The 26,170-nt window shown below is 37.7% G+C and overlaps 1 protein-coding gene across 1 annotated transcript; it reads left to right on the top strand.

Moving 5' to 3' along the window:
• Window positions 1–1,739: 1,739 nt before the first annotated feature.
• LOC149284600 (translocation protein SEC63 homolog) lies at window positions 1,740–17,305 on the top strand. Its single transcript, XM_089496452.1, has 21 exons — window positions 1,740–1,863; window positions 5,911–6,010; window positions 6,287–6,401; window positions 6,591–6,703; window positions 7,273–7,334; window positions 7,636–7,694; window positions 8,127–8,177; window positions 8,855–8,963; window positions 9,439–9,533; window positions 9,617–9,749; window positions 9,968–10,060; window positions 10,360–10,514; window positions 11,074–11,221; window positions 11,866–11,948; window positions 12,574–12,633; window positions 12,797–12,964; window positions 13,413–13,562; window positions 13,985–14,086; window positions 15,137–15,235; window positions 16,115–16,219; window positions 17,165–17,305. The coding sequence occupies exons 1-21, from the start codon at window positions 1,740–1,742 to the stop codon at window positions 17,303–17,305; spliced, it is 2,265 nt and encodes a 754-aa protein (XP_089352578.1).
• Window positions 17,306–26,170: the final 8,865 nt, after the last annotated feature.

Genomic DNA, 26,170 nt, shown 5'->3' with positions numbered 1-26,170 from the left:
TAATGTGCAATATTATAAGCCTTAAAAAAGTGGGACTTTTTGAAGGACCAAAGGCCGGGGGAGAGACAGATAGGCCGGGGGAGGGCATTCCAGAGGATAGGGGCAGCCCTAGAGAAATCTTGCACGCATGAGAGCTAGAAATCAGAGATCATCATCAAACAGAGAGACCGGTTAGAAGTGTATTTAGAGATGAGTGAGGTGATGTAGGAAGGGGAACCACTGTGAAGGGCTTTGAAAGTAAGAGTCGGGAATTTAAAATCAATCCTGAAGCGCACAGGCAGCCAGTGAAGAGACTGACAGAGGAGAGAGACGTTAGTAAAGCGATGGGAGAGGAAGATAAGTCTGGCATTTGTTAACACAAATAGCTAACCAGCCAATCACATGGCAGCAACTCAATGCATTTAGGCATGTGGACGTGGTCAAGGCAACTTCATGAAGCTCTCCGTTCTGGTAAACTGGGTTGAAGACCTGGTTCAATGCGTAATAGGGCTCACTGGATCCCCATAGAGGCTTTAAAAGTTGCTTCCAGAGGAATCTTGGAGAGTTGTCAAGTATGATGGGAATAATTTCAGGTATTTTCATTTAAAGGAACAATTATCATTCAGCCACAGGCTTGGGTACGCATCATCCTGTCAATACAGAGGCTTTTACACTTGGCAGATATATTATTAAAGTCATCTAATGCTTATAAAAGAATAGCGTGTTTAAGACCATACAAATTTTCCTGAAACAGAAATTGCTGCTATTTGAACAAAGGCTTGACAGAACTGAAGCCGAACTGGTTAATCTTCTATAAAACAGTGGTAATCAGTGTGATCTTCTCTTGGATCTCCATGATTGGGGTGGAAATCTGCTACATCATCCTTGTAACCTTAGCAAAAAACAACAGCTTCTGATGATGGGTTGAGTGGCATATCTTGCCACTGTTTTTCTTAACAGGATATTCCCACAAAAATAATTTAATTTGCAACTATAAAGTTTATAGTGCATAGCTTAACTTTTTATGAGTTGAATCTTATATGCTATTTATCAACAGTGTAGCAAAATATCTTTGATATCCCCAAGAGTCTTCAACTATTAACCCTTTACAAGATGACAAGAAATTAAAGAACAGTGACTTGTAAATGTTTCTAACAACGCTCAGTATGAAAACTAATGGTTGAACTATTTGGCACCTATTGTTCCCAATTACGTTATATATATATATATATATATATATAAGGCCCAGACATCATTATAAGCAGAACATACTATATAAAAGGCAACGTCATAATAGAATCATTATACCATATCTATGTAGTATAATACAATGTCTCATATATTCAGAGTCGTTCTATAGCAAAATAAGTGGAGGAATCAGCAAGAACGTTGAATTTGTTGCTTTGCATTATTTATCAGTTTTACGCTATTATTAATCTATATACATAGCTCCACAAACATTAAGCCATAACTGTACTGCCGCCTAAAGAGAAAAGAAACTGTCCAACTGTTTGTGTATATCAATAAAGTTTACTCAAAAAACACAGTTTAAATAAAGTTTGATTGAAAAAATAACACGTATCCTATAGCCACTGTCGCGAGATGTTCTAGCGGTGACGCCATGTGTGGGCTTTCCTGGAGGAGGTAGTAGGCGGGGCCTTCGCCGGGTAACGGCTGTCGGTCGCTCGCTAACTGAGTGTGGTGGGTTGTGAGTGTTACCGGTTCCGGGGTTATCCCGGTGAGGAGGTGTAGGAGTAACCATGGCCGGCCAGCAGTTTCAGTATGATGATAGCGGCAACACGTTTTTCTACTTCCTGACCTCTTTCGTGGGGCTCATCGTCATCCCGGCCACATATTACTTGTGGCCCCGCGACCAGAATTCGGGTGAGTGCGGAAGAGTGGGATACCCGGATGTACAGTCCGCTTTCCTGTGACTTTACACTACAGTATTTCTATGTACCTCTTATCAATATGCGTGCTACATATACGCTATGCTTATGTCCGTGGGCATACGTGTCACTTATTCCCGTGTCGGTTGTTTAGTGTCTCCGGTATCCGTGCCCTTTTACAAAGCGCAAAGTATAAGCTCGACAGAGACACGTGAACCTATGGGGCTTATTCCTGACCCTGCCTTATCTGAACCATCTCAAAGGATGACATCAGTCGAGCTTCCTTTCTGCCACACATTCCTTATGATCTTCACCACCCCCATTATCGTTGATAAAGAGCTACACATGTTCCCAAGGCTGTGAAATCCTTTAACACAATCTGGCATGCCCCAAATCTTATCTTTTGTCAGCTATTAGGTAATTGGAAGCCTGCATTTCAATCTGATAGAGTCGGAGCTGAATTGATTGTGTTGTTGACAGGTTTTCTATTGACCCCGTTGTGGGTCGTACATCACCGTTTTGCCTCGTTTAGAATTTTTTTAAGGCTAAATTTATCATTTTAGAATTTATTCTTAGCCACAAAAAGATTGCTTCAAGATAGCCTGATTCTCTGTCCGTTCAATAAATGACTGTAATGAGTGAGATTACTGGACTGTACTTACCCCACTTTATGTTGCAGCTGTGGGTTCCACTTGCTTTGGGGTTTACTCTATAAAGCCGTAGTTGGTAGGTGACATCGTGATGTTTCAACTTACTGAATCTCGATACGATGAGCTTTTCTGGCAAGGCGAACTTGGTTGGTTCCGTGTAAATGCAGTGAAGTTGATGAGACTGTTTGAAAGTCACTTCATATAAAGGATGCACTATGCAGGGCCATCTTAGCCATTCTTGATGGAGATTACTACCAATGAAGGCCTTTCATTGTGCATAATGAATTCAGTAGTGTTGCCTCTTTATGATTGACAGGGATCCACTATGCTCAATATAATATATATATATAATGTGTGTGTAGTAGAAGCATTATTAAACACTCATCTACAGACACCAGACAAGCCAGAAGGCTTGTTTTTCCCTCAGAAATCTCATGATGCTGCCACAACCACAAGGGATTCTGGGTAGGCGCATGCAAATAAGGTTAACAATTATCACCTTTGCCTCTATATCCACTTTATACATGGATCCCTTGAAAGTAATTGCCCGCTGTACAAGACAGCCTTTAGACAAAACTCGGGAAGAGGTGCAATAGCCAGATCACCACTCATGGACAGCTGTTTCGTCCTTCATGGGACTCGTCAGCATGAGGTTGTGATACTGGCTTAATACAGTACTTGAGGCTTGGGGTATTTTCAAGCACAGTTTTATATTCAAAATATCACTTATCACTTCTTCGGACGATTGTTATAAGTCTGAATAATATAAGTGATCGTTTCCTACGGACAGCCTTCACATGTCGGCATGACTATTCTAGTTGCAGTTGCCTAACTTTGTGCCCTTTTTTATGTATCTCTATTGTGAAATTCCCTGCTGATTCCTATAAAATGTCCAACCCTTTTCTGAAGCTTTAGAGTAGCGTGTTTTAGTACTCTTTTCATCGCATGTATGTGAGAGGGCAGTTTGGTTGCGTTTAAGTAAAAATAAAAGAAATCACAGTTTAGCTTAGTCAAACTAAGTCCCAAATCTCAGAAAAACACTTTTTTTTTTATTTATTTTTTTCTCCATAGGCAGTATCCTTACATGACATTGTCAGGAAAATCAGGTTAAGTTCCACCAGAGGTATTAACAAGATCAAACACCGGGGAAAATCAGTTGAATAACCTGATACTACTGTTACCCCCTATATTGTAACAGCCTTACTTGCTGTAGTAAATGGGCAGTATGTCAGCAAAAACAAACTACATTCCCATTTCAGAATGTTATTTTTTTTGGCCGAGGAAGTGGACACCATGAGCCAGATGTTTTATTTTTTGATGAGCTGCTAGACACCTGTAGGACCCACTATATTTACCAACTAAACAGGGAGAGAGCTCATACATCGTAGAAAGTAAAACATCACATTACCGGGATCTCTGCTGTATGCTCTGCTTTGGATGACCTAATACAGGTCTGAGCCAGCTGGAGATGAAGTTCCGAAAGACGTGCTAATACAATAAAACATTTGACCTGGAAACCGGTTGACTTTTACAAATAGCCCTGTTACCACAGTTGTATCTTTTTTTTTTTTTTTTTTTTTTTTTTTTTGCTGTATTGTATGCCATAGGAATGAACTACAAACATCGCTTTAATTATGTTTTAAAAGAAGTTTAAAGCTATTGCCTATTGGCCTCTTCCAAATAGTATTATCACACTGCCCATCGCGTAAAATGTTGTCTTCGCTGTGTTTTCTCTTTGAGCCTCTGTTTAAATTATGTTATAGTATTTAGGTGAGAACGTGCTCATCTGTAACATTACCAAAAATAAGATTAGAATCTTGTAATTTACATATTCCGGAGAATATAAATATTCTTTTGTTAAACATGTTATCCATGTATGCAGTTATGTGTATAAGGAGACCAATTTTTTGGTTAGTGTTCGGGCGATGAATTGCGTACCCTGCCCATTCAGTTCAGAAGAAAAAGGGGGGGGGGGCTTCTTGATTCGGCAACGAACTTCGTTGCTCGGTACCCACATTTACTCTGTCTATTCTGTGTAATCCCTAATCTGGTATTTTCTTTCTTCGTCCGCATCTCTGCAGACATAACCCATCTGAAACTGGGTTTGTGCATGTATGTAGTTGCTGTGCCAGTAGCTTTGTTTACTCTGTAATTATGAAGCTGTTCTAGTCCGATTGGCAGGTGTTGGTGCTGAAACGCAACACGGACAAATTCACTCTACTGTTAAAGAACACATTATGGAGTTTGAAGAAGTCCAATGAAAAAAATATTTTACTTTTTACATATTTTTTTTAATCACTTAATTTTTTTTTTTATTACGGTAGGTATAGTAACATAGCGTTTGTGATAACCTTGCTCTGCACATTGTCACAAGTGTCTCCGAAGCATCAGTAGTACACGGTTCCACTTTCTATCTCCCTATATGAAGTATTGTCTACTTACGGACCGGTAACATTGCAATTGGCATACCTACCGCACCCTGGAGAGAGTTCAGCCTCATCTGTGAGCACTCACCTTTTGCATTGCTGTGTAACTCCTGTCCACAGAGAGAAGTTGTGTTGTTGTGTCGATGGGCTAGCTCTTTCTCCCCTTATTTACTTAGCGCTTTACACACAGCGGCAGGTTACTGATCTTTGTGCTACAGAGTCGGCGTGTCATCCATCTGCCCCACATGTCTAGCTGGCGCAGGCCGCCTCTTCTCTGTATCTTCTATGTGTGTGTTCCCCTCCCACAGATTGGAAGCTTGAAACCGGCCCCCTTCGTTTTAGATGTCAGGTTGTGTGAGTTCTTCTTACCCCATGTACTCTGTAAACATGGCACTAAATGTGATTTGTTTTTTTAGTCCTCCTATACTTTTCCGGGTCATAAAGGCGTGAGCGATACACATGCTCGCTAGTTTCCCCAAAATAAAATATTTTATAGTGCAAAAAATTAGTCCTATAGCTCTTGTGGAAGCCTTGTCTACAGTCAGTTTTATCCATATGTTGAGCTTGACGAAGTAACAATAAATGGACAAATAAAGCTTTCCAATTCAAGCTTGCTTGCCAATGTGATACAGAAACCCAAGACAGGTCAGTCTTCTCACCATAGCTAGTATTCCTGGACATTGTCTCGTTCCATTGCTGATATGAACGCTCTGTACGGCGGCCATTTTTCTACAGACACGCAGCGTTTGGGGATGTTGGCACAGATGCTGACCACCCCGCAGCTGTGTTTGTAAAGGATAAGAGGTTAGAACTTCTGTGAAGAAAACGCCAAAACGGCAGAAAGTTCATTTTGTTACTACTCTGCTTTCGCTGGCCTCTGATTGGAGGCTGCCATAGTCTCATTAAAGACTTATACTGTCATTTATGCACAATAAATCTTTTACCTTGTGTTCCCTTTCGTTTTAGAACAAATTCGGTTGAAGAATATACGGCATATTTATAGAAGCTGTCTTTGGTATCGGATAAAGTCGATTAAGCCGCAGCAAAATATTATTCCTACTGTGAAGTAAGTCTGGTTTTTTTTTTGTTTGTTTTTTTTTTTTATGTGCTTGTCCAGCCTGTCAAAATTGAAATCGTATTTTCGTTCTTGAATAATTCTTAGTTAAACGACATGATTATATCTTCCTGTTATTGTTTGCCTTCATATAGACAGACAGTGGTCATAATTGTATGTTAATTAATGCTTCTGTTTTATTATTTTTAGCCTATTAAAGCCTAGATTGAACCTTTCCAAATCAGTGGATTTTTTAGGATGACGTAATCTGTATTTTTATATTCTCAGGAAAGTAATTCTGCTACTTGGATGGGCATTATTTCTCTTTCTTGCCTACAAAGTTTCAAAAACAGACAGAGAATATCAAGAGTACAATCCCTATGAAGTTTTAAGCTTGGATCCAGTAAGTTGTTTGTGCTTTTTTTCCTGCAGTTGCTCATCGTTATTATTTCTTCCGAATCCACAAGTCCAGTAAATATACATAAAAACCTAAATGTGTGAAAAGTGGACAATAAATGGGCTATGTTGCTAATGTCACAGTGGGTTAGGTAGGAGGACGTTGACGGCTAACACTATTTTATTTCTATCAAAGGGAGCAACGGTTTCAGAAATTAGGAAACAGTATCATCTTCTCTCTCTGAAATTCCACCCTGACAAAGGAGGCGATGAAGTAATGTTCATGAGGATAGCAAAGGCTTATGCAGCGTAAGTACTTTCCAGCCCTTAACTGATGAAATGTTTGGAGCTAGAGAGATTTGAATTTCCCAGAGCTTGATAAATGTAAAGGGAATGCAGCATGATGGAGAACGCCACTTCAGTGTAAAAAAGGTTATGCTCTTTTCTTGTTGTTAGTGTGTATATAGCAATCTTTTCTTCATTTTTATTCTACAACAGTTTCACCTTTATGGTCGGGTGAGGCACCGTATGAAGGTCACAATCTAAAACCGATGCCATGTTTCTCATGAGTAGGATGTCTCCCTGCTTTGTACGTTCAGGAAAAGTTAACCAGGGTGTCACTTCTCATAATTATCCGATCTTGACCACCTTCTATATTTCATTGGTGCCAGAATTCACCAATACCAAATAATGGTTGTTTAGGATATGTGGTTATGATTGGTGTGCCATAATCTTTGAACCAAAGGCTTCCATGTTGGTTATCATAGTATATAGTTCTGTGTAGTCTTTCCATAAAACAGAACTCATTGACTAGACTTTTGTAAAATGCTTCTGCAGCTGGTTTTATGGTCATTAAATTCTGTTTATTTTACTTTCAGATTGACAGATGAGCAGTCCCGAAAAAATTGGGAAGAGTATGGTAACCCTGATGGGCCACAAGGTAAGCAGGAAAACTTACAGGTGTCCCTTAGTTCTTGTTAGATACCTTTCTGTTAGGTACAACTGGGTTTGTATTCATAATGGTTAACACAATGATTTAGTGTATAGGATCTGGAGGATACATGGCAGATCCTCTAATATTTCTTGGTAGAAAAATATCCATTAGGTAGCATATTGATTATCTCAGTTTTGCACAAAACTATTTGAAAATGAGGAAACCCCCCCATTTAGTTCTTTGAAAATTCTGCACTGAATTGTATGACAAAAGCTTGTATTGAAATGTGCCTCACTTTGGTTTACAGTTACAAGCTTTGGCATAGCTCTACCAGCTTGGATTGTTGACCAGAAAAACTCAATGCTGGTAAGAGTACACCCAATGTTTATAATCTGTTCACAAAGAAAAGTGTGATGTATTAAGAGTTTAACTAAAAGCAGCAGCGCCCGCTTTTGGATATTTGGACACTTGTTGATGACTGTGTGCATTGTTATGTTTTGTGTATAAATTGTATTCGTTTTCAACTAATTTATTTAGTGAATAATTTCAACAATAAATTGACCAGCACCTTTTTGTGTGCACTTTTTTAATGGGGGCAAAAGAAAACATAAATGATTTCTTTCTAAAGGGACACTACAGCGTTTAAATAGACTTTAATGGATATGATAGTTGGGAGGTCCCTTTTAAATTTTCATAGTGCCCCCCTTGCAAAGTCTTTCCCCACCCTTCCTGATGTGATATACTCAAAACTATTTGTTTTCTTAATATTTTGATTATATTCCACCCTTTTTTCCCTAGGTTTTGCTGGTTTATGGATTGGCTTTCATGGTTATACTCCCAGTTGTTGTGGTAAGTAATCTATTTCTTCTAGAGCAAAATTCCCAGGAGCTATATATTATATTATATATAATATATATTAGTTTCTTTACCCAACTTTTTTTTGTTCTATTTTATATTGATCTCTTCGGGCTGTCCCTTCCTGGCACATAAAGTCTTCACAGATTTTGCCAGACCTCCAATGCACTCCTGTGTCTATTGGATTGCACTCCGGGAGTAATGTTAGAATTTCGTTCCTTTCGTCTATAATTCCCAGTTTTATTTTAATTTATTTTAAACATATTCAGTTTTTTTTCTGCATTTCTTTTTAAAGCCAATATGGTCATATTTATGTGTGGGAGAAATTACATAAGTTCGTTATGCTTTGGTTATGGTCACATTCATTTTAATATGTAGTTCACAAATTCGACTTGTATCTATTTTTTTTTCCTCCCTGTTGTATAAACTGTTGTATAGTAATCACCACTTGCCTGACATATAATCTCCTTCCATTAAGAGTCTAGTATTTGGTTCTGCTCTGTTGCAACACAAAAGAGACCAGGTGTAGTGATGACTTTACGGTGCTTCCTATCACTTATCGTAGTATGGTTTTGTCTGGTCTCAGGGCTGATAATGTCAGGTTAAGTCGTGTAACATCACACTGAGTGGAAAAAATATATGCTTTCATCATCAACAATTTTGTGTTTTAGGGTTCATGGTGGTACAAGTCTATTCGCTACAGTGGAGATCAGATCCTTATTCGCACTACCCAGATCTACACTTATTTTGTGTATAAAACCCGTAATATGGATATGAAACGTAAGTAAATTCGCAGATTTGAATATTTTTTCACTAATTTTGAATCTATATTTTGTGAGATTACAGAGTTTGGTGATTGCCTTCTTCTGTCATGGGTAGCTTTCTTGGTTTATGTTTAAATCGCATCAGTATTATTTATACAGAATAATTCCGGTAAAAGTGGAGCAATCACCAAGGCCATACCTCTAGTTACTGTGGTAATTGGGCCACCTTGCATCAGAATTGCTTACCTATATCTCATATGTGCTTACTTTATCATGATCACTCAACATATAGATCAAAATCATTAACAGTTTGTGGAGAACAGGCGTCCAATACTAAGGAAGATGTATTCTTAGAACCTGTCCCATTAAATTTCATTTAGGACACTTATAATGAAAGCATTACTTTCTCATGTTGATATCGGCTTCTTGAAATCTGTGTGGCTGTCTTTTTTTTGACCGTATTCTGAAAAAAAATGTTTTTGCTTTTTCAGGCCTTATTATGGTATTGGCAGGGGCATCTGAATTTGACCCTCAGTACAACAAGGATGCTACCAGCCGACCTGCAGATAATATACAGATACCACAGGTAGTACATCCTACAGAAATCACATTTATTGCGTGGTAACACATTTCACCGACATTAATGCTGTTCTTTTATCTTATCCCAAGCTTATAAGAGAGATTGGAAGTATCAACCTAAAAAAGAATGAGCCTCCACTCACATGTCCCTACAGTCTTAAGGCTAGAGTGTTGTTGCTGGCGCACCTTTCAAGAATGCAGATTCCTGAGGCATTAAAGGAAGGTAATCAGTGTGTGCTCGTTTATTATTTTTTGCGTGCATAGAAATATTCTCGGTAATGCTGTTGTCTTTTTATCTGCAGTCTTTACTAGACGCTCTAGTTTCACACAGCTGAAAACTATATACATTTTTTTTATTTTTTTATTTTTTTTTTTGCGCTGTTGCTCTTATTGCTTGATTGGGTAGGTTCATTTTCTCTCTGTTTTGTTTTCTCTTTGCAGACCAGGAGTTTATATTGAAGAAATGCCCTGCTCTGCTTCAGGAAATGGTTAATGTGATATGTCAGCTCATAATCATGGCTCGCAGTCGTGAAGGTAAGTGAATTTTGATTGGATTTTTTTAGTTATGTTGTTTTTAAATCTTAAACCTTTAATATTGGCTTCCAGTTTAGAGACTTTGGAATGCGGCCACTGAATGGCCGGTGAAATACATATATCCACATAGAGAAACCTTGTTCGTATGTGTTTTATTTAAAGTGAAAAAGAACATTTGCCATGTCTAAAATAACATAAAACCTGCACTTTAATTAGCCTTTCTTCTTGTTCTTATATATGTGTGTGTGTATATATATAATATACATACACACACTAATACTACTAATCTGTCTCTCAAGAAAGGGAACTCCGACCACCATCATTGTCCTCGCTGGAGAACTGCATGAAGCTCTGTCAGATGACCGTACAAGGCCTCCTACAGTTTAAGTCTCCGTTTCTGCAGCTGCCTTATATTGAAGAGGACCACCTTAGACGAGTCTCTAACCACAAGAAGGTATACTGATATCCTTGTAGTATGTGTATGTGCTTCTAGTGCATTGCTCTAGATGGACAGTAGGTAACCAGACCTCGCTTACAAGTCTTAACCATTTACAAAGTACCTCATTAAAAAATGAGATTAGCTGCAGCAGTATATTTGCTTCTTAATGTAAAGATGACGCACAATCTGATGTTCAGGTTGTGGCTTTTAATACCAAAGGGGTGTTAAGGCATTAGAGCAAACGGAGGGAAGGTATAATTTCAGGAAATTACATGAACAAGGTTGCGTGTTGGCCTCTTTGTTATTTCTTATGTCCCTACAGAAATGATCTGTTCATGTTTTAAAATTGCACAATTGTAATATTTTACAGTGTTGGGGTAATCTTGCCTCAAGTGTTCTACTGGATTTTGTTTTCAGTATTGAATTTACTCATAATAACTGTTCAGCGTTAAACTTTTCCACCACTTTTTTTGGTTTGTGGTCATTGTTCAACAATTATTTTATGCAGTTTCACTCCACGGAGTTTGACTTGTATCGTTTTTGATAAATGGCTCTTCTTTTGGCTTTCTCACAGTATAAAATTAAGACCATTCGTGACCTGGTCAGTATGAAGGAGTCTGATCGTCGAGTGCTGCTTAGCTTTGTGGACGACAGTAATTATGAAGAACTTGTTGCTGTTCTTGGCAGCTTCCCACATGTCACAATGGAAATAAAGCCTCAAGGTTTGTAGGAGACAGTATTATGCTCTGCGTAAATCTACAGCCAATCCAGGGCATTGTGTATAAGAATCTGCATGTTCATTTTCTGTGGGCAGTTAGACGGTTGGATAGATGGTCTTGTAGTTCGGTACAACCAACCATGTGTATGTAGTCATGATCTAGGGGGAGTTGACCACTTAAACCTTCTTTGGTATCATGTATTGAGCATTGCCCAACTGAAAATCTCCAAACCAGAGAACCAATTGTTAAATCCTTCTGCCATGCACTAGCCTACAACCAACACTGAATATATTTCACTTGTCACAACTTGCAAAAAAAAGTCTTATGCATTTATAGAAACAGTATAAATGGCCATATTTGAAGATTTCTAACAGATTGTTTCTTGAGACGGATGAGTAATTCAAAGCATTTCTATTTAAAGCTCTTGGCCTTTCCTGGAGTTTGTGCTTTGTGTTGTGAATGGTAGTCCTTTCCTAAGCATCATTTCCAAATGGTTAACCACAGTTTCTCTTTTCCTCTAAAGTGGGAGATTTCTGAATCTCCATGTAGCACAATGTTCGCCGGGTAATCTGGTAGCCAACAAACACGAATCAGAAATGCAAATATTGTTTTCTAAAACAAAATATTTCTTTTGTACTCTGTTTCAGTGCTTGATGATGAAGACAGTAACAATATCACAGTGGGTTCTCTTGTCACTGTTCTGGTAACTCTAAAAAGACAAACGATGGCTGTAAGTAAGGATATTGTATTATGTGATTAGTGGCTTATTGATGTACAGCTTCCTTTTAGCCTACTCTGTTTCATGACAATAGTAACGTGTAATTTCCATAGTGCTGAGTGAGATGTGGACACCGAGGATATTGGATCTCCTCAAATTTGTTAGACCTATTAACTAGTGCTACTATCAGGTCAATGAGCCGCCCCCCCCCCCCCCCAATACATGTGGAAGATCACCAAACATGCCAATTGAGTCCCTGCCACCCCATTCCATAAAAAATCTTGTCGCCTTCCACAAATTATCATAGTTTAGTATACTTAATTACTTTTGCATCATTGTGGCTTCTCATAATGTTGTCTCCATTTGATAAAAGTTTTGTCTGAAGCAGCTGCCAGTTAAAGGAAGCTGATTTATTACAGGGAACTCCACAAATTATAGTAACCCCTACAGAACAGAGAGTCATCTGTATTTTCTATTAAAATAGCCAGTGTATATTCAAAGATCTAGACTTAAGGTATGGGTATACAGACGCACTTAGCAGGGCAGGTTTACGTATTTGTACCTCACTTCTGTGTACACCCACACATGCTTCCGATATTTCTGCAAACTGTAATGTAAAACCGTTCTCTTTTGTTAGGAAGTGTTTGAGAAGGAACAGTCAACGTGTTCGGCGGAGGACCAGCCTGTGGAAGAAGGCGTAAGTGAGAATTGTGCTTGTGTCTCTCCCATTCCTCGCTATTTAGGCGTGTATGTGCATGTGCTAGAGGTCGTCTGTTACAATCGCTTATTAAGAGCTCGTTGCACAGCAAGGCTTGCCATGCAGGAATAATTATGCGTATTTTGACGCTCTCTCCTCACAGCAAGGTGATGGTAAAAATAAAGGCAAAGGCTGGCAGCAAAAAAACAAAACCGCCAAGAAGTCTTCCAAATCTAAGAAAAAGAAGCCATTGAAAAAGAAACCAGCTCCAGCGCCTTTGCCGCAACAGAAGCAAGGGAAATCCAAGCAAGCTAATGGTGTACTTGGAACTGTAAGCATTTTCTTCTTTAATTTGTCATATCTAGTTGGTCACCATACTGACTTTATAAGCCTGCCTTATGTTGACCCACAGTTTTTGTCATACAAATTGCTTGTATCAAATCTAGTAGATTAGTTCATACTGAATTTCATGCAGAAGAGGTGACTGATTCTGTCCAATATGCGTGGACTGTACTTAAATACCAAGCAGTTTATTGTGGGTGCATGCAGAAGTCACTGGAGCACTTTATGAGCAAAGTCATAGATATGTTTAAAAATAAAAAATCATATACAATGTTCAAAAGTTATTTTGATTCTAAAGTACATCTCCTGCACGTAGTATTGACAGGGACAGAATATGAACCTGTAAAATCAAAACCAATGTATGTATAAACAGTATATTGTCTTATTGTGAAGGGACTCTTTCGATATAGTTGAGCAATGCATATTATTATTCAAAGGATAATGCAGCAAAGGAAGATGATGAGGACGTGTCTGATAAAGGCAGTGACTCTGAAGATGATGATACAAACCGAGATTCTCAAAGTGATGGAAGTGACAAGGATTCTGACAGAGAGCAAGACGAGAAGCATGGCAAAGATGATGAAGCTGTAAGGCTGTGTGATTACCTTCGGTGTTGTACATGTGTTTAGCTGAACTGCAGCGTTTGTTTTTGAAATGGCTTTTAAGATATGTGAAGACCTGCGTTGTGGAAAGGCCATATTAAAACATAAGAGAACAAGTCCTACGTGACCTTTGTTCACAGCAACTGCCGTTAATTTCAGTGGAACGTTGAATAATTGTCTGCATTAAGCTTTACCAAATCTCTCGATGCTAAAGCAGGTCTCTGTATCAAGTTTTTCCCTACATGAGTGTGTTTCGGTCCTGGGTTTGTACCCCGTGCCAGCAAAATCCTTTGGAAATTACATTTTACACCTACATTGGCTCCCAGTAGCAGTTTTACATTTTTGGAGTAACTTAAAGGCTCCCGTGAGAAGGTAATCTTTAATTTATCCCATTTTGCTTCCAATAGGAGTGGCAAGAGCTACAGCAAAGCATACAGCGTAAAGACAGAGCGCTACTGGAAACCAAATCCAAGATTACGCATCCTGCTTACAGCCTCTATTTTCCGGAGGTAATGTTGTATTCATGGGTTAACTAAAGGGTACTTGTGTCGCTGTAGGTCAGCTGAATATTGGAGTGTAAGAAGATGTTCAGTATTAACGTGTTGGAGGCTTAGCCAGTGCCTTAGAAACATCCATTTACACAGTCTTGGTCTCTTCCAAAGTGTGAATTAAATTTCACAGGTATAACTTTTTTTTTTTTTGACCTAGTTTAGATTTAGCGTTGTCTGACTAATATTTTCCTCCCTGATTCGTAGCGTCGCTTTGCCGACGGTTAGAAACGTTACCGTGAAAGTACTGTGGACACAGTATGTAAAATAGGAATACATATACACTCAGTGTTTTGGGAATGCAGCTGGTGCGTTTTGGGTCCGCAAAAGCGACCTGTGTTGGATATCTATGTGCCGCTGAGATAGATACAGGCAGAATTTGCGTGGATATTGCATAAATGTATAGATCTTCCAGCAGAAATGTAAGCAACCTGTAAAATTGGATGTTTTTCAATGTCGGTGAAGCGTTGTTCCAGTAGTCCTCGTAATTTCTTTATAGACCTGTACCCACCCAGACCTGTATATGTGTGCTTGGTTAGTGTAAATGCTATTAAGAGCTGCAAAACATTTGCAGTTCACAACCGATGTCTTCTATAGAATGGGGAGACTTGGTGGGGTTTTTTTTTTTTTTTACAGAGCAACTCAACTAAAACAAATTTTTACAGCTTTGTGAAAGTATCACCACCCTTTTGTCACTTGAAGCATCAATTAGTAACTAATCCGTGGTTAGGTGGAAATGTAAAATTTAAACATTAAGTTTCCCTTTTTAGGCTTTAAATTGTTACCAGCTAATGATTTTTCCGTGAAAACTGTTTTATAACAGCAGGGGATGTTTTCAACTAATGTTCATTCTTAATCTACATTTATGATGTCTGCTGCCTTGCCATATGCGTTAACCATCTACTGTTTTAAATCATATTATATATTTTTAATAATAATGTAAATATGCTTGTAAAGTTTAGGTTATTTCAGAGTCTACAATTAAAATGATCTTTTTGTAATATCTTGTAGGAAAAGCAAGAATGGTGGTGGCTTTACATCGCCGATAGAAAAGATCAGACATTAATATCCATGCCGTATCATGTGTGCACACTAAAGGATCAAGAAGAGGTGAGTTTCTAGTTAAACAGAATGCATTGCTTGTACAAATTGTGTTTATCTTGGGGAAACACCACCACATTTTGTGTGACCGTATTTTTTTTTCTTATTTAAGTTTTTAGCTCTCCCTTTTTAATCAATTGCACTATTACTGTTTGTAATAACTATATATTTCCTATGCTGTTAAGTTTTATATGTTCGTTTAATGGCGATACTCGGCTATCGTATGCATTAAAGTGTATATGATCACAGCTCCATTAAATGAACATTTATTTTTTTTATCTCGCCAACTACAAATGTATGGAGGAGGGGTTTGCGCTTTGTCCATATCCCCAGCTCATTGTCTTACAGGACATGGGTTCAGCCCATCTCCTGCTTACTAGTGTGCCCTTGTGGTATACTTAGCACCAACTAACTGTCTCGCACAAGAGTACTAGGGGGTCTAAACAAGACAACCCAGTGCATCCATTGTATTCAGTTCTTGTCTGTTATTGGCTGCTTCAAGCCAAAACTGTTGCAAAACTTGAACTGTGGAGGGGCTGATGCTAGAGCTGTAGCTTCTTCCAAAGGTAAATGTGTATGTTGGTATACCACCAGCTGCTACAAGGGCTTCTAGTATTAGGTCAGAATAAGTCCCAATGATAAGTATGAGCATGTACTTGGCAGTCTGAATGTAATTTTTTTTAAAAGCTGTAATAACATAAGTTGTGTGTTTTATCATTATCACAAATATAAAAGTTCTATATAAAGAAAAAAAAAAATCCTAATGATACATTTCAAGCTGAGTGTCGGTTATACTTAATTTCTAGTCTGTCTTCTTGTTCTGTGTTGACAGAGGTATTATGATTTATTTATTTATTTATTTTTAATGCCATGTTAATTCTTTTGTAGGTCGAGCTGAAATTTCCTGCACCCAACAAACCAGGAAATTATCAGTACACAGTGTTTTTAAGATCAGATTCCTACATGGGCTTGGATCAGATTAAACCTCTGAAGGTAAGAAACAAGATCTTGGCACACCTTCAGGTCTACACATCAACTTTATTATTCTGTATAGTTCAATTCTATGCTGCTAATGGTTTGGTTATTAAATATAGCATGTAACACTGTAGACAAATGGAATTTGCAAAAGGGCCAAGTCATGTGAAAAGTGTCAACCAAGCATGTAGGATGATATCCTTATATGACAAATTGTGCTCCAAACATCTTAATGAGGTTTATTCACTAAAGGGAGAGTTGTGGTTTTAAGTATCTCACTTCACGTGGCCAACACAAGCAAGTTTCTCCAGAGTGAATTTCTGAGCAGGCCCTGTATGATGCATAGTTTAGGAGACTTTGAAGAAGTCTCTCTGATTTAACTATCCATTATCCAGGACCAATCAGGTTTTCCTATAGGAGAAGCTCACTAGAGTCAGCCCTTCATAATGTATAATGAAGTGGAAGAGCTGAAACACAACTCTCTAGTGAATAGACCTAATTGTATCCTGGAGTCTATGAACAATGTAATGGGAATTTTAGTTTGTTTTTTTTTTTCTTTAGAAATGTATTCAGCCCCATCCAGAAAGAAAACCAGATCAAACTATGCATATTTGTTAAATTGCACAGTAAATTACCTTTAGACATTACGTTGAGTTGCAATTCACATGTTGTTCAAAATGTCCAAGCTGTTAATGCAGAACCAGGACATATTGAGCTTGTTGGTTGGGGGATGCCCTGGTGATTTTATGCTGCATAGAGGTCAAGTTGACTTTTTAAAATCTGATCTCCTTGGTGAACTCTTTGTGTTCTAGGCATATGAAATCATGAAAAAGTGAGATTATTTAATTATTGCAGCTTGTAGACTAAAATATTTGCCAGCTTCCAATACTTAATTTCTCTGCATTGCATTAAAGTCTCCCGGGGGGGGTGCACTGATTACATACATTTTCTATCTTCTTCCAGTTGGAGGTTCATGAAGCAAAACCAATACCGGAAAATCACCCGCAATGGGATACCACCATAGAAGGAGATGATGACCAAGGTGATAGTGAAGGCTTTGAAGAAAGCTACGAAGAGGAGGAAGAAGACGAGGAAGAGGATTAAGTGGAAATGCTGACATGGACTTGGCTGAGCTGCACAGAGCCGTCATTCTGACATCTGAGCTATTCCATTTGCCAGAGCCACAGTGTAGACGTTTTTTGAGGAATTTGATTTTTAGCTACTCTTTACCAGTTCTGAGTGCTTTATGTAGTTTGCCTTTCGGAGGCTAAACACATCCTTGGGTTTGATTCTATCTTGAGACTCGCCGAAGTCATCGGGTACAGAGTGCTGCATTCGATCCATCTGAAACCAAAATAAAGCTTTTTATTAAATTAAGATGTCTATATTCAGAAACTGGTCCTCTGTACAAAAAGAAAAAAAATTATCCTGCTTCCTTTCACAATCCCCTATAATTTGTCAGTAATTTTTTTGTTTCCTAACTGGTATCTAAGATTTTATTTTTACTAATCCTCCTGATTTCTTTAACGTGGGTAGGAGAAACATTCCACACAATTCATAAAGATTATACTATAAAAATTATAAAATAAATTCTCTGCAAAACAAATAATAAATTATTGGTTTCTACCACTAGCCAATCAACGCAAGAATGTTTTATAAAGTAAAGACTGGAAACTACAGGACCACACTTTGAAGTTGGTGGTTTTTATGCAACGATGCCTTTTTTTGTAAAGGTGCATAGGAAGAAAATATGAATTCTAGGAATTGCTGATGTCAGGACCTGCCAGACGGCTGGAGAATGAGATAAATATATTTCACACCAGCCACGACTGTAGGATTTTTTTCATTTACTAAATTACATTACAGAGCCTTTATCTTGTAGTCTCTAGAACCGTGGCAAGCGCTTCTCTCTGTTGTGATGGTTTGACGGCAACATCGGGAACCATTGTTCAGTTCCTTTTTGTGTACGCTGATAATGAATTTCTGCAGCATATTTTAAGGATGAAACACTACAAGCAACACACGTGATAAACTTGTGTACCTCTCAATAAACCTGTCTGCCATTGATGACTGTTGTAATAGTGTATACCCATTTTTACCCTCCCAACTACCAGTAAATATTGAGAATTTTTCTGACTTGATATTTGCTATTAAACAATTGTAAATACATAGCCTTTGCGATAGTATGTGTTCCAGTACAATCTAGCTGTATCTTCTTTGTGGGTCTTTCATATTATGGAAAACTTAGCTATACTGCAGTTGTCACTGAAATGTAGGAATAACAGAACGCGCTTATTTAAGGTACAAACTATGGTTACTTTAGAATGCAGAGAGGCAGATCACTTTTACCAGACACATTTCACCTGTTCTTTAACTCACTTAAGCCGCTCAGAAAGACAATTTACCATGTTTATGAAAAACGGGCTGTCGCTTTAAATGCAAAAATGACTGACAATTTTTTTGTAATGCAATAGTTGCAAATAAAATTCAAAGTCAGATGGTATGCAGTAACTGTAAATGTGTTCTTTATTTCCGAAGAAATGTACACGTAGAAGAAAGATAGAAAGATCTGGCTTTTTCTCTGGATGGGCTGCATCCCAAATCCCTGGTGCGCGCCTAGAAAGAGAAAGGAAAATTATGTTTCAGATTACAAATATGCTTAGAAAATCCAAAGTGTTTCCAGTATATATTGAAACTGTATTTTTACAAACAATTAGGTAGAATTTTGGCAGGCAGGCCTTGCTTAAGCTTTTTTATTTTACGGTATTTTATTTTTCCAGGTTTTAATTTAGTTCATATCACTCGGCTGTACCAGGGACTATTTTCATTGACCAATATTTGGGGGACGGGTCTGTTTCAAGAGGCTAAATCCATTTGACATTGAGGTAAAATGTTTAGTATGTATATATGTGTGTGTATGTAATATATATATGGTTTGTGGTCGTCCTGTAGGCAGTACTGTTATAATTTGCATTTTGCTAACATGCTGCTGGATAGACCTATGTGTTTGTAGAACCTTTCAACCAAGAGCTGATCCTTTTGTGCACTTAAGAAATCTAAAGATTAAAACAGTTAATAACCATAAGTAATGAATCAGAAAGTCGCGTACATATTGCTTATGTCCATGTTGGCGTTAGTATATTTTACTTTGCGTGCTAATAATTGTGATACATTATTGCCTCGTCATTGTTTTCTTCTCTGATATGCCCTATGAGAGCGGCTTGCTTCTCTAGGGCATTTTCAATCTACATTGGTATGGGTGCCAATCTTGCCATAGCTCTTCTAGAACAAATCGGGCCTGAATTGGTCCAACCTGGTCGAATATCCAGGTAACATTGGCCCTTTTCATCAAATGGAAGTTGACACGCAGGGTTGCAAAGACATTCCTAAACACTGCTGGAAAAACATTTACATAAGCAAATGAAGGGCCTGGTGTGCCACCAAATTACTGTCCGAGCCATATTGATCAAATGGATGTGATCTGGGACACCATCAGTGGCTGCCCTGCCCAAATCTCAGAGAAAGTCACGAAGGACTCTAGTACAATAAACCCACAGCATGAATGCTTGTCTAAAGTTTACCAAAAAGCATGTGGATGCTCAAGCGTAATTGGAAAATGTTCTCTGGACAAGTCTACCAGTAAGCAAACTAAATTACGCATTAAGTGTCTTAAGCATGAACTCCAAGGTGCCAAGACTCGTCATTAACTATGGACGTGTTGGATTGTAGTTGTGTTGCTAAAGGTGGCATAAACAGGTTTTGAGTAATAAAACATAAAGTACAGGGCTTTGCATTCATTTAATAAATAAACCGCATATGTATAAAAATTGTGTAAGGAAAAAAAAAAGTGCTTTGGTGGACTACAACTACAATATCGGGAGATATACTGTCAAGCATGCATGCTTTAACACAAAGAGATCGGTAATTGTAATGTTACAAGCAACCTCATACAATATTTTGAAACAAAAATAAAACACAGACATGAATCTATTTAAATATACAAAAATAGACTACAGCTCATATTGCCTTAAGCCAAAATGATGGTGAAGGTAATGGGATTTATAACAAATTTTTTTTTTCATTTTGTTTGCATAACATAATTTTGGATTTTAGCCCCTTGTTTTATGTGCATGTCCTGTTATGTTGAGTATTGTCACCTATATGGGCTTCATGTTCAAATCTGTCCTGAACAATACGCTGTTTATACGGTTGTCACCTAACCTTAACTCAGGGGGTGACAAATTTGAAAAAAAAATGAATGCTCCTCTCTTGGACTGTGCTTAACTCCTTGATATAGCCCTTCTTACTTGATGCTTCACAATCCTATGTCACTTTAAAATAATATACTATATTATTATTATATATCGTTTTTATGAAATGTATCCAATTCTAAAGAGAATAGATATCTCACAAAATATATACGTAAATACTTTTAAGATGACCCTGGGTCTTTCAAGTAATGCTGATGGCAACTCTTTAGTCATATTTTAAGATGCCTGGAAAAAGTGTCCCTTTAACAGCAAAAGAAAGAAAAAAACAGTACAAGGCAATAAAAATATTAGTACCTATAGAAGAGCAACCCAATACTGTTTAATTAAATTACCATGTTTATGGCATCTTTAGATGAGGGTAAACCTGTGCCAAAACAAAGAAACACGCCATGTGGCAAAGTTTTTTATAAAACATCTACCAAAGTACAGGGCTTTAACTAGTACCAAGTATGTCATGAAAGGCTGTCCCTACAGGACCAATGATGTTCCTGGTATGTCACCAGTAGACAACGGCCATCATCTCCTCAACTGTGGAGACTGCAGGGTAAGTCTACAGCAGATCCACTGCACTTCAATTTAGTTCTACAAAATTGATATAGTCAGAGAACAAAGGTAGTGCGTGTAAGCACTACCTTTGTCTCTGTTCTCCGTCTCTTACCTTCTCACTTTGATGGTGAGCTGGAGAGAGATAGAGAACAATAAGAAACAGTGATTCCCTGGGTCCCATGAGCTGGGTTAAAAAAACCAATTTTTTATTTATGTTTCGTAGTTAGTGTTGTGGGGGTTAGTTATAGGTAGATTTGTGCATTCCTATTTGGGAGAACATGAAAACGAACACGAATGTTGCGATTTCGCTGTTCAAATAGAATAATGAACAAACGAATATGGTGGCGGATAAGCGTGCACAAAGACAAACAACACGAAGAATCTTTGTTTCTTCGTGTTCGTGTGTATATTAGGCTAGCCTTTTATTTAAGTCAAAATCCCTAAATATCTGCGAGCTAATCTCCCTGCTCCCTTCAGTCTTCAGTAGTATAGCAGGGGTTAATATGGGAATCTGTAGGATCGCACCAGGATTTAAAGGTCCGTAAGAACAACTCTATTGGTTGCTGGCAGGAGGCTCGTCTGGCATCAACCAATGAGGAGCTGCAGTTGGCAGAAAAGGAAGGGAGACATTGAGAGAGACAGTAAGAGAGAGTGAACGAGAGAGTTAATAAAGGTGAATGACAACAAATTTTATTTCCGAATTTAAAAAAATCCTCTGAATTTCATCTGAACCAAAATGGCAGGGAACAAAATGTGTTGTTGGAAAATGAATTGACCAAAAATGAAATAAAAAATGTGTATGAATTGTTCATTTGCTAAAGTCTATTTGTAACCCTTTCCAGACGGATAGATGTCAATGATTTTGTCATCTGTTCTTTAAATTGCATAGCCTACGTCACTTTGAAGAACAGGGTTTTTTTTTAATTGATGTTTAGATTCAACAGGACTGGCAGTAATTGTGCCTTGGTGTCTAGTGAAATTGAACTCAAATATTAATTACATTTGGTTAATTGGTTGATTTAGTAACTAAGAGGGCAATTACTTTCACTTTTTTCCTTCTATATAGGAAATCATCATTTAAAAACTGCATTTTGTGTTTACTAGGGTTATCCTTTTTATCCTTTTTAGTTTGACAAATATGAAAAAACCCACTTTTTTCATGGCACTGTGCATACCTTTAAAACTGTGAATACATGTGTATTTTATTCCATAGAAAAAGACCCCTGCTTGTCCCAAAAAATTAAATATATAATTTTTGTGGGTATTAAATGAGAAAGAGAGAAATAACGGTTGAATAAAAATGTAGCAAAAACACAAAAATTGCTCCCGTCCTGCAGCAGACAATCAGCGTCAGGAAACACTTCAGTTGAAATCAGTTTGAATGCCTGCTGTGCACATGTACAGAGGTCTGAAGAGACCCCCGCCTGCAGCTTTCTCCCAGCCTGCGCTGGAGAAGACTAAGGGTAAGTATGTCACATGTACGGTGGTGTATGTAGGGTAAGGGACAATGCCTATGGAGGGATTCTGCAGAATTTAAAGAGGCATCCATCCAATGCATTAAAGCGTGTATGATGGCTGGAGTTTCCCTTTAATAGATGAGTAGTTTGGGGTAGCCGTATTAGTCGAGTGTATAAGAATGCAAAAAAATAGAATGTTGCAGAATCTTGTAATACCTTTTTTATTGGGCTAACAGTATTTAAAATAATAGACTTGAGAAATGCTTTTGACTTGATAAAGGGAGGACTCCCGAAAGCTTGTCTATTATTTTAAATACTGTTAGTCCAATAAAAAAGGTATTACAAGATTCTGCAACATTCTGTTTTTTTGCATTCCTTTAATAGATGCAAAGCCTACTCTGAAAAGTAACATTTCTACAGATTCTAAGGATGTCATCAACACACCTTGTACAATTATTCTAGGTTGGATATATATATATATATATATATATATATATATATATATATATGCCTTAAAAGTGAAATAAAATAATTAAATTGAAACAATATTATACTGTTTGCACCCTTTGACTATGACGTAAAGCAATTACTTATCTAATGGGTGTATGAAACATTTTGCATTTTTAAGATGAGCATAAGAAACCAGTGTCATTGGATGGAAAGGAAAGAAATGAAAGAAAAAGGCAAGGCAAACTGTAAAACATTTTTATACAGTAAATTACAGGGGTTATGGAACCCAACAAGAAGACAAACCAATACCATACTATTATTTTAGTACGTGGTTAGAGGCGTGGCTAGTAGGCAAATGAATGCGTGTTTTAATTTATCGACAGATTTTCTTTAAATACACATTATTGCAATGTTTAGGGCCATAAAACGTGGTGATACACTGATATACCCACCAAACATCCTGAGAAAAGAAGGATATCATAAACAGAGGGATTAAGGCCCCATTGAGGGAATATGCCTCCCTACTTGGGTTATGCAATATGCAATACAGTCGTTTGTGAATTATCTGCGCTGTACCCTTATAACCTAACAGACAATAGGACCTGTAAAAGTAGATTAGGGTTAACAGTTTATAATACTGATCCCTTGGATCACAAATGATGGCATAACTCTGGAGTTAGATGGGTTGGTGGATATCATTGACGTGTAAATGGTGTGGCTAGAAAAGTGGCTTCTAAGCCTATAGGAACAAACATGATTTGAGGGCATATTTGAAAACTCTAGAAGATATATATAGACTTTGAATGGGAATGATTTAAGAAGCTTAGGAAACATATTTTGAGCATCCACATGTGGATGAGGAGGCATTACAGATCAATAACGACTGGATAGTGTATATGTACATAGCTCAATATTTTTTTTAATTATCAGTGGCTTCTTTTGAGGACGATTTTGCACCCCCAACCCCCTCATTATGATGTCACTAGCACGTCCATACAGAGAAATCATACAGACACCATAGCAACCAATGGCCTCTTTTTACTTATCATTATAGTTTTTACCACAATGCACCACAACTACTTTTTATAGGAAGCTGCTGTCTACACAAATTGGTCACTGTGACCTGTGTAAGGAGTGAGCTTTATAGTACCTCGCCAGAGCGATGGAGAACAACAACCAATCAGAAGCTCACTTTCTGGTCATATGATCCAGAGAAGCATGTGCTGTTTTAGAGGCTGCAAAAGAGATGAGGCTGCATGTTTTACCAAAGCAGGTACACCAAGATATGCCCAACATAGTGCCAGAGGGCTCATTTATAAATTAGGAACATTTTGTTAGTGTACACTTTATTAACGTGGGTAGGAGCAGACCTCTTAAATTGATTTTTGAATATTTAATCAGCGTCCACCAAGTGAGGTCATCCCCAGATTACAAACTTCCCAATTTTGTTTACGCATTTTCAACTTTCCTCATTATGCCATTTATAGTCTTCTGTGGGGTATTTTAGACCCTACAACACATGAAAAATAGCAATGTTAGGAAATACTTTTATTACAATATTATTATTGCTCTACTAAACTACAATATTTGATATCTGATAAATGAAATCTATTACACGAAAAACTAACTTCCAGCCCTAGATGATCTAGCAAGGAACCAAAACCCCGTTACCAAATGGGACCAGGGCCAGGAGATGTTCTAACTGCTCAACACCCTGACACACAAGCCCTCTGTCTCTCATCATTGCTCTGTGCCACCACTACAGGGCAGGGACAGTGTCAATGTACATTTCTCCAACTTCGTTATAAGGTTTAACATATTTTCTTCTGGGTCTTGTCATCAAATACTGATGTCGCTGAAACCTAATTTTCCATTGAAAAAAACCTTAAATGAGGATAGCATTGGTATATTGTTCACATCAGTAACGGATGGGTGACCAAAATAGCCCTGAGGGGCTTCCTGGGTTTAAATGAGGTTACTAGTTAGTGGCTACACAACTGAACTCATTTCCCCCCTTATTAACTCGGCAGAAAAACTACCTTCAACTGATGCAGAGGACTGCTTCTAAGTACATTGGGTCTGTTTCACTTGAGGTTTCATTAATGAATTCCAACGTGGAAAATGGAATATGAAAAACTATACAGCGTGTCATGTTTATATATTTATTTTTCAATGGGCCCACCATATTTTCATGCATTTTTAACCATTTCTTCGTTTTAATAGTAAATCAGGAGCTATTATGTGGCACTGACTGTCTGTGCCTCATTATAGGAAATTCCCAGTCACTTATCAAGGAGCAATTTATGCAGATAAACATTATCCCAGTCAAAAATCATATTTATGCTGCATTCATCCATGTCTAAATCTGTAGAAAATATGACGTACAGCCACGGTATAATATGAATTCAAGTTCCTGCATAATCCTGTATTTTATTTCAGATGAATGCACGTATCAGGGAATTCACAGCTCGGTTTATTAGCATCACCCATCCATTTGCATTCCACATTACGAATGTGCTTGCTGGAGAATGCCTTCATCTCACGTTATCTCAATAGAAGCCCGAACTGCTGCATGATCAGGACAAAGAGATGATGGTACAGTCTGGTTGCTGTGGCAACGCATGAGGACGTAGTGACACGAAAAGGCTGATAATATCCAAAATGCTGGAACTGTTTTCATAATTCCAATATTCTTAAGAGCAGAGGTACAGAATTGTATTTTTCTATATATTATGCAAAATCATATATATATATTTATATATATATATATATATATATAATTGAATATATACTATATATAAAAATAAATGTATATATATATATATATATATTAGAAACATTTAAAAATACTATTAAATATATATATGTGTGTGTGTATATATATATATATATGTGTATATTATGTCCTTCATATATTTTGCATTCACATAATATATGTGCAATCCTGTATATATTATATTTTTCATCTCTCAGCAGCAAACAGGAAGAAGAAACACACCACACAGGCCTCGTATTCTGCATGTAAAATGTGTGTGTTCTTTAAAAGCCAGTGGTTGGCTGCCTTTCCGGACATGATGTGGTTGGAGCTGTCATCGTAATGGAAATTCATTGCTGTAGCTATGGTAAATCGAGTTTTCTGCCTGTGCTGAATGCATTAGTCTAATGAGATGTTTGCAGCTGGAGAGCTGTGCTGCTGGAGGCTTACAGCTTGCTAGCAGACAGGGAGAAGATGGCTTTTGCATTGG

The sequence above is a fragment of the Sceloporus occidentalis genome, unplaced genomic scaffold (assembly GCF_023333645.1).
Source record: "Sceloporus occidentalis isolate IW3139 unplaced genomic scaffold, rSceOcc1.0.p SCAF_90, whole genome shotgun sequence".
Classification (NCBI taxonomy): domain Eukaryota; kingdom Metazoa; phylum Chordata; class Lepidosauria; order Squamata; family Phrynosomatidae; genus Sceloporus; species Sceloporus occidentalis.
Note: the sequence above shows the minus strand (reverse complement) of the source record. Positions and strands in the feature narration are given on the sequence as shown.

Bases quoted from the DNA above. Each gene is read 5' to 3' on its own strand.
- LOC149284600 (XM_089496452.1), top strand. From the start codon at position 1,740: ATGGCCGGCCAGCAGTTTCAGTATGATGATAGCGGCAACACGTTTTTC. The intron at 1,864-5,910 runs GTGAGTGCGGAA...CTTTCGTTTTAG, and splicing joins GCCCCGCGACCAGAATTCGG to AACAAATTCGGTTGAAGAAT. The intron at 11,949-12,573 runs GTAAGTAAGGAT...CTCTTTTGTTAG, and splicing joins TAAAAAGACAAACGATGGCT to GAAGTGTTTGAGAAGGAACA.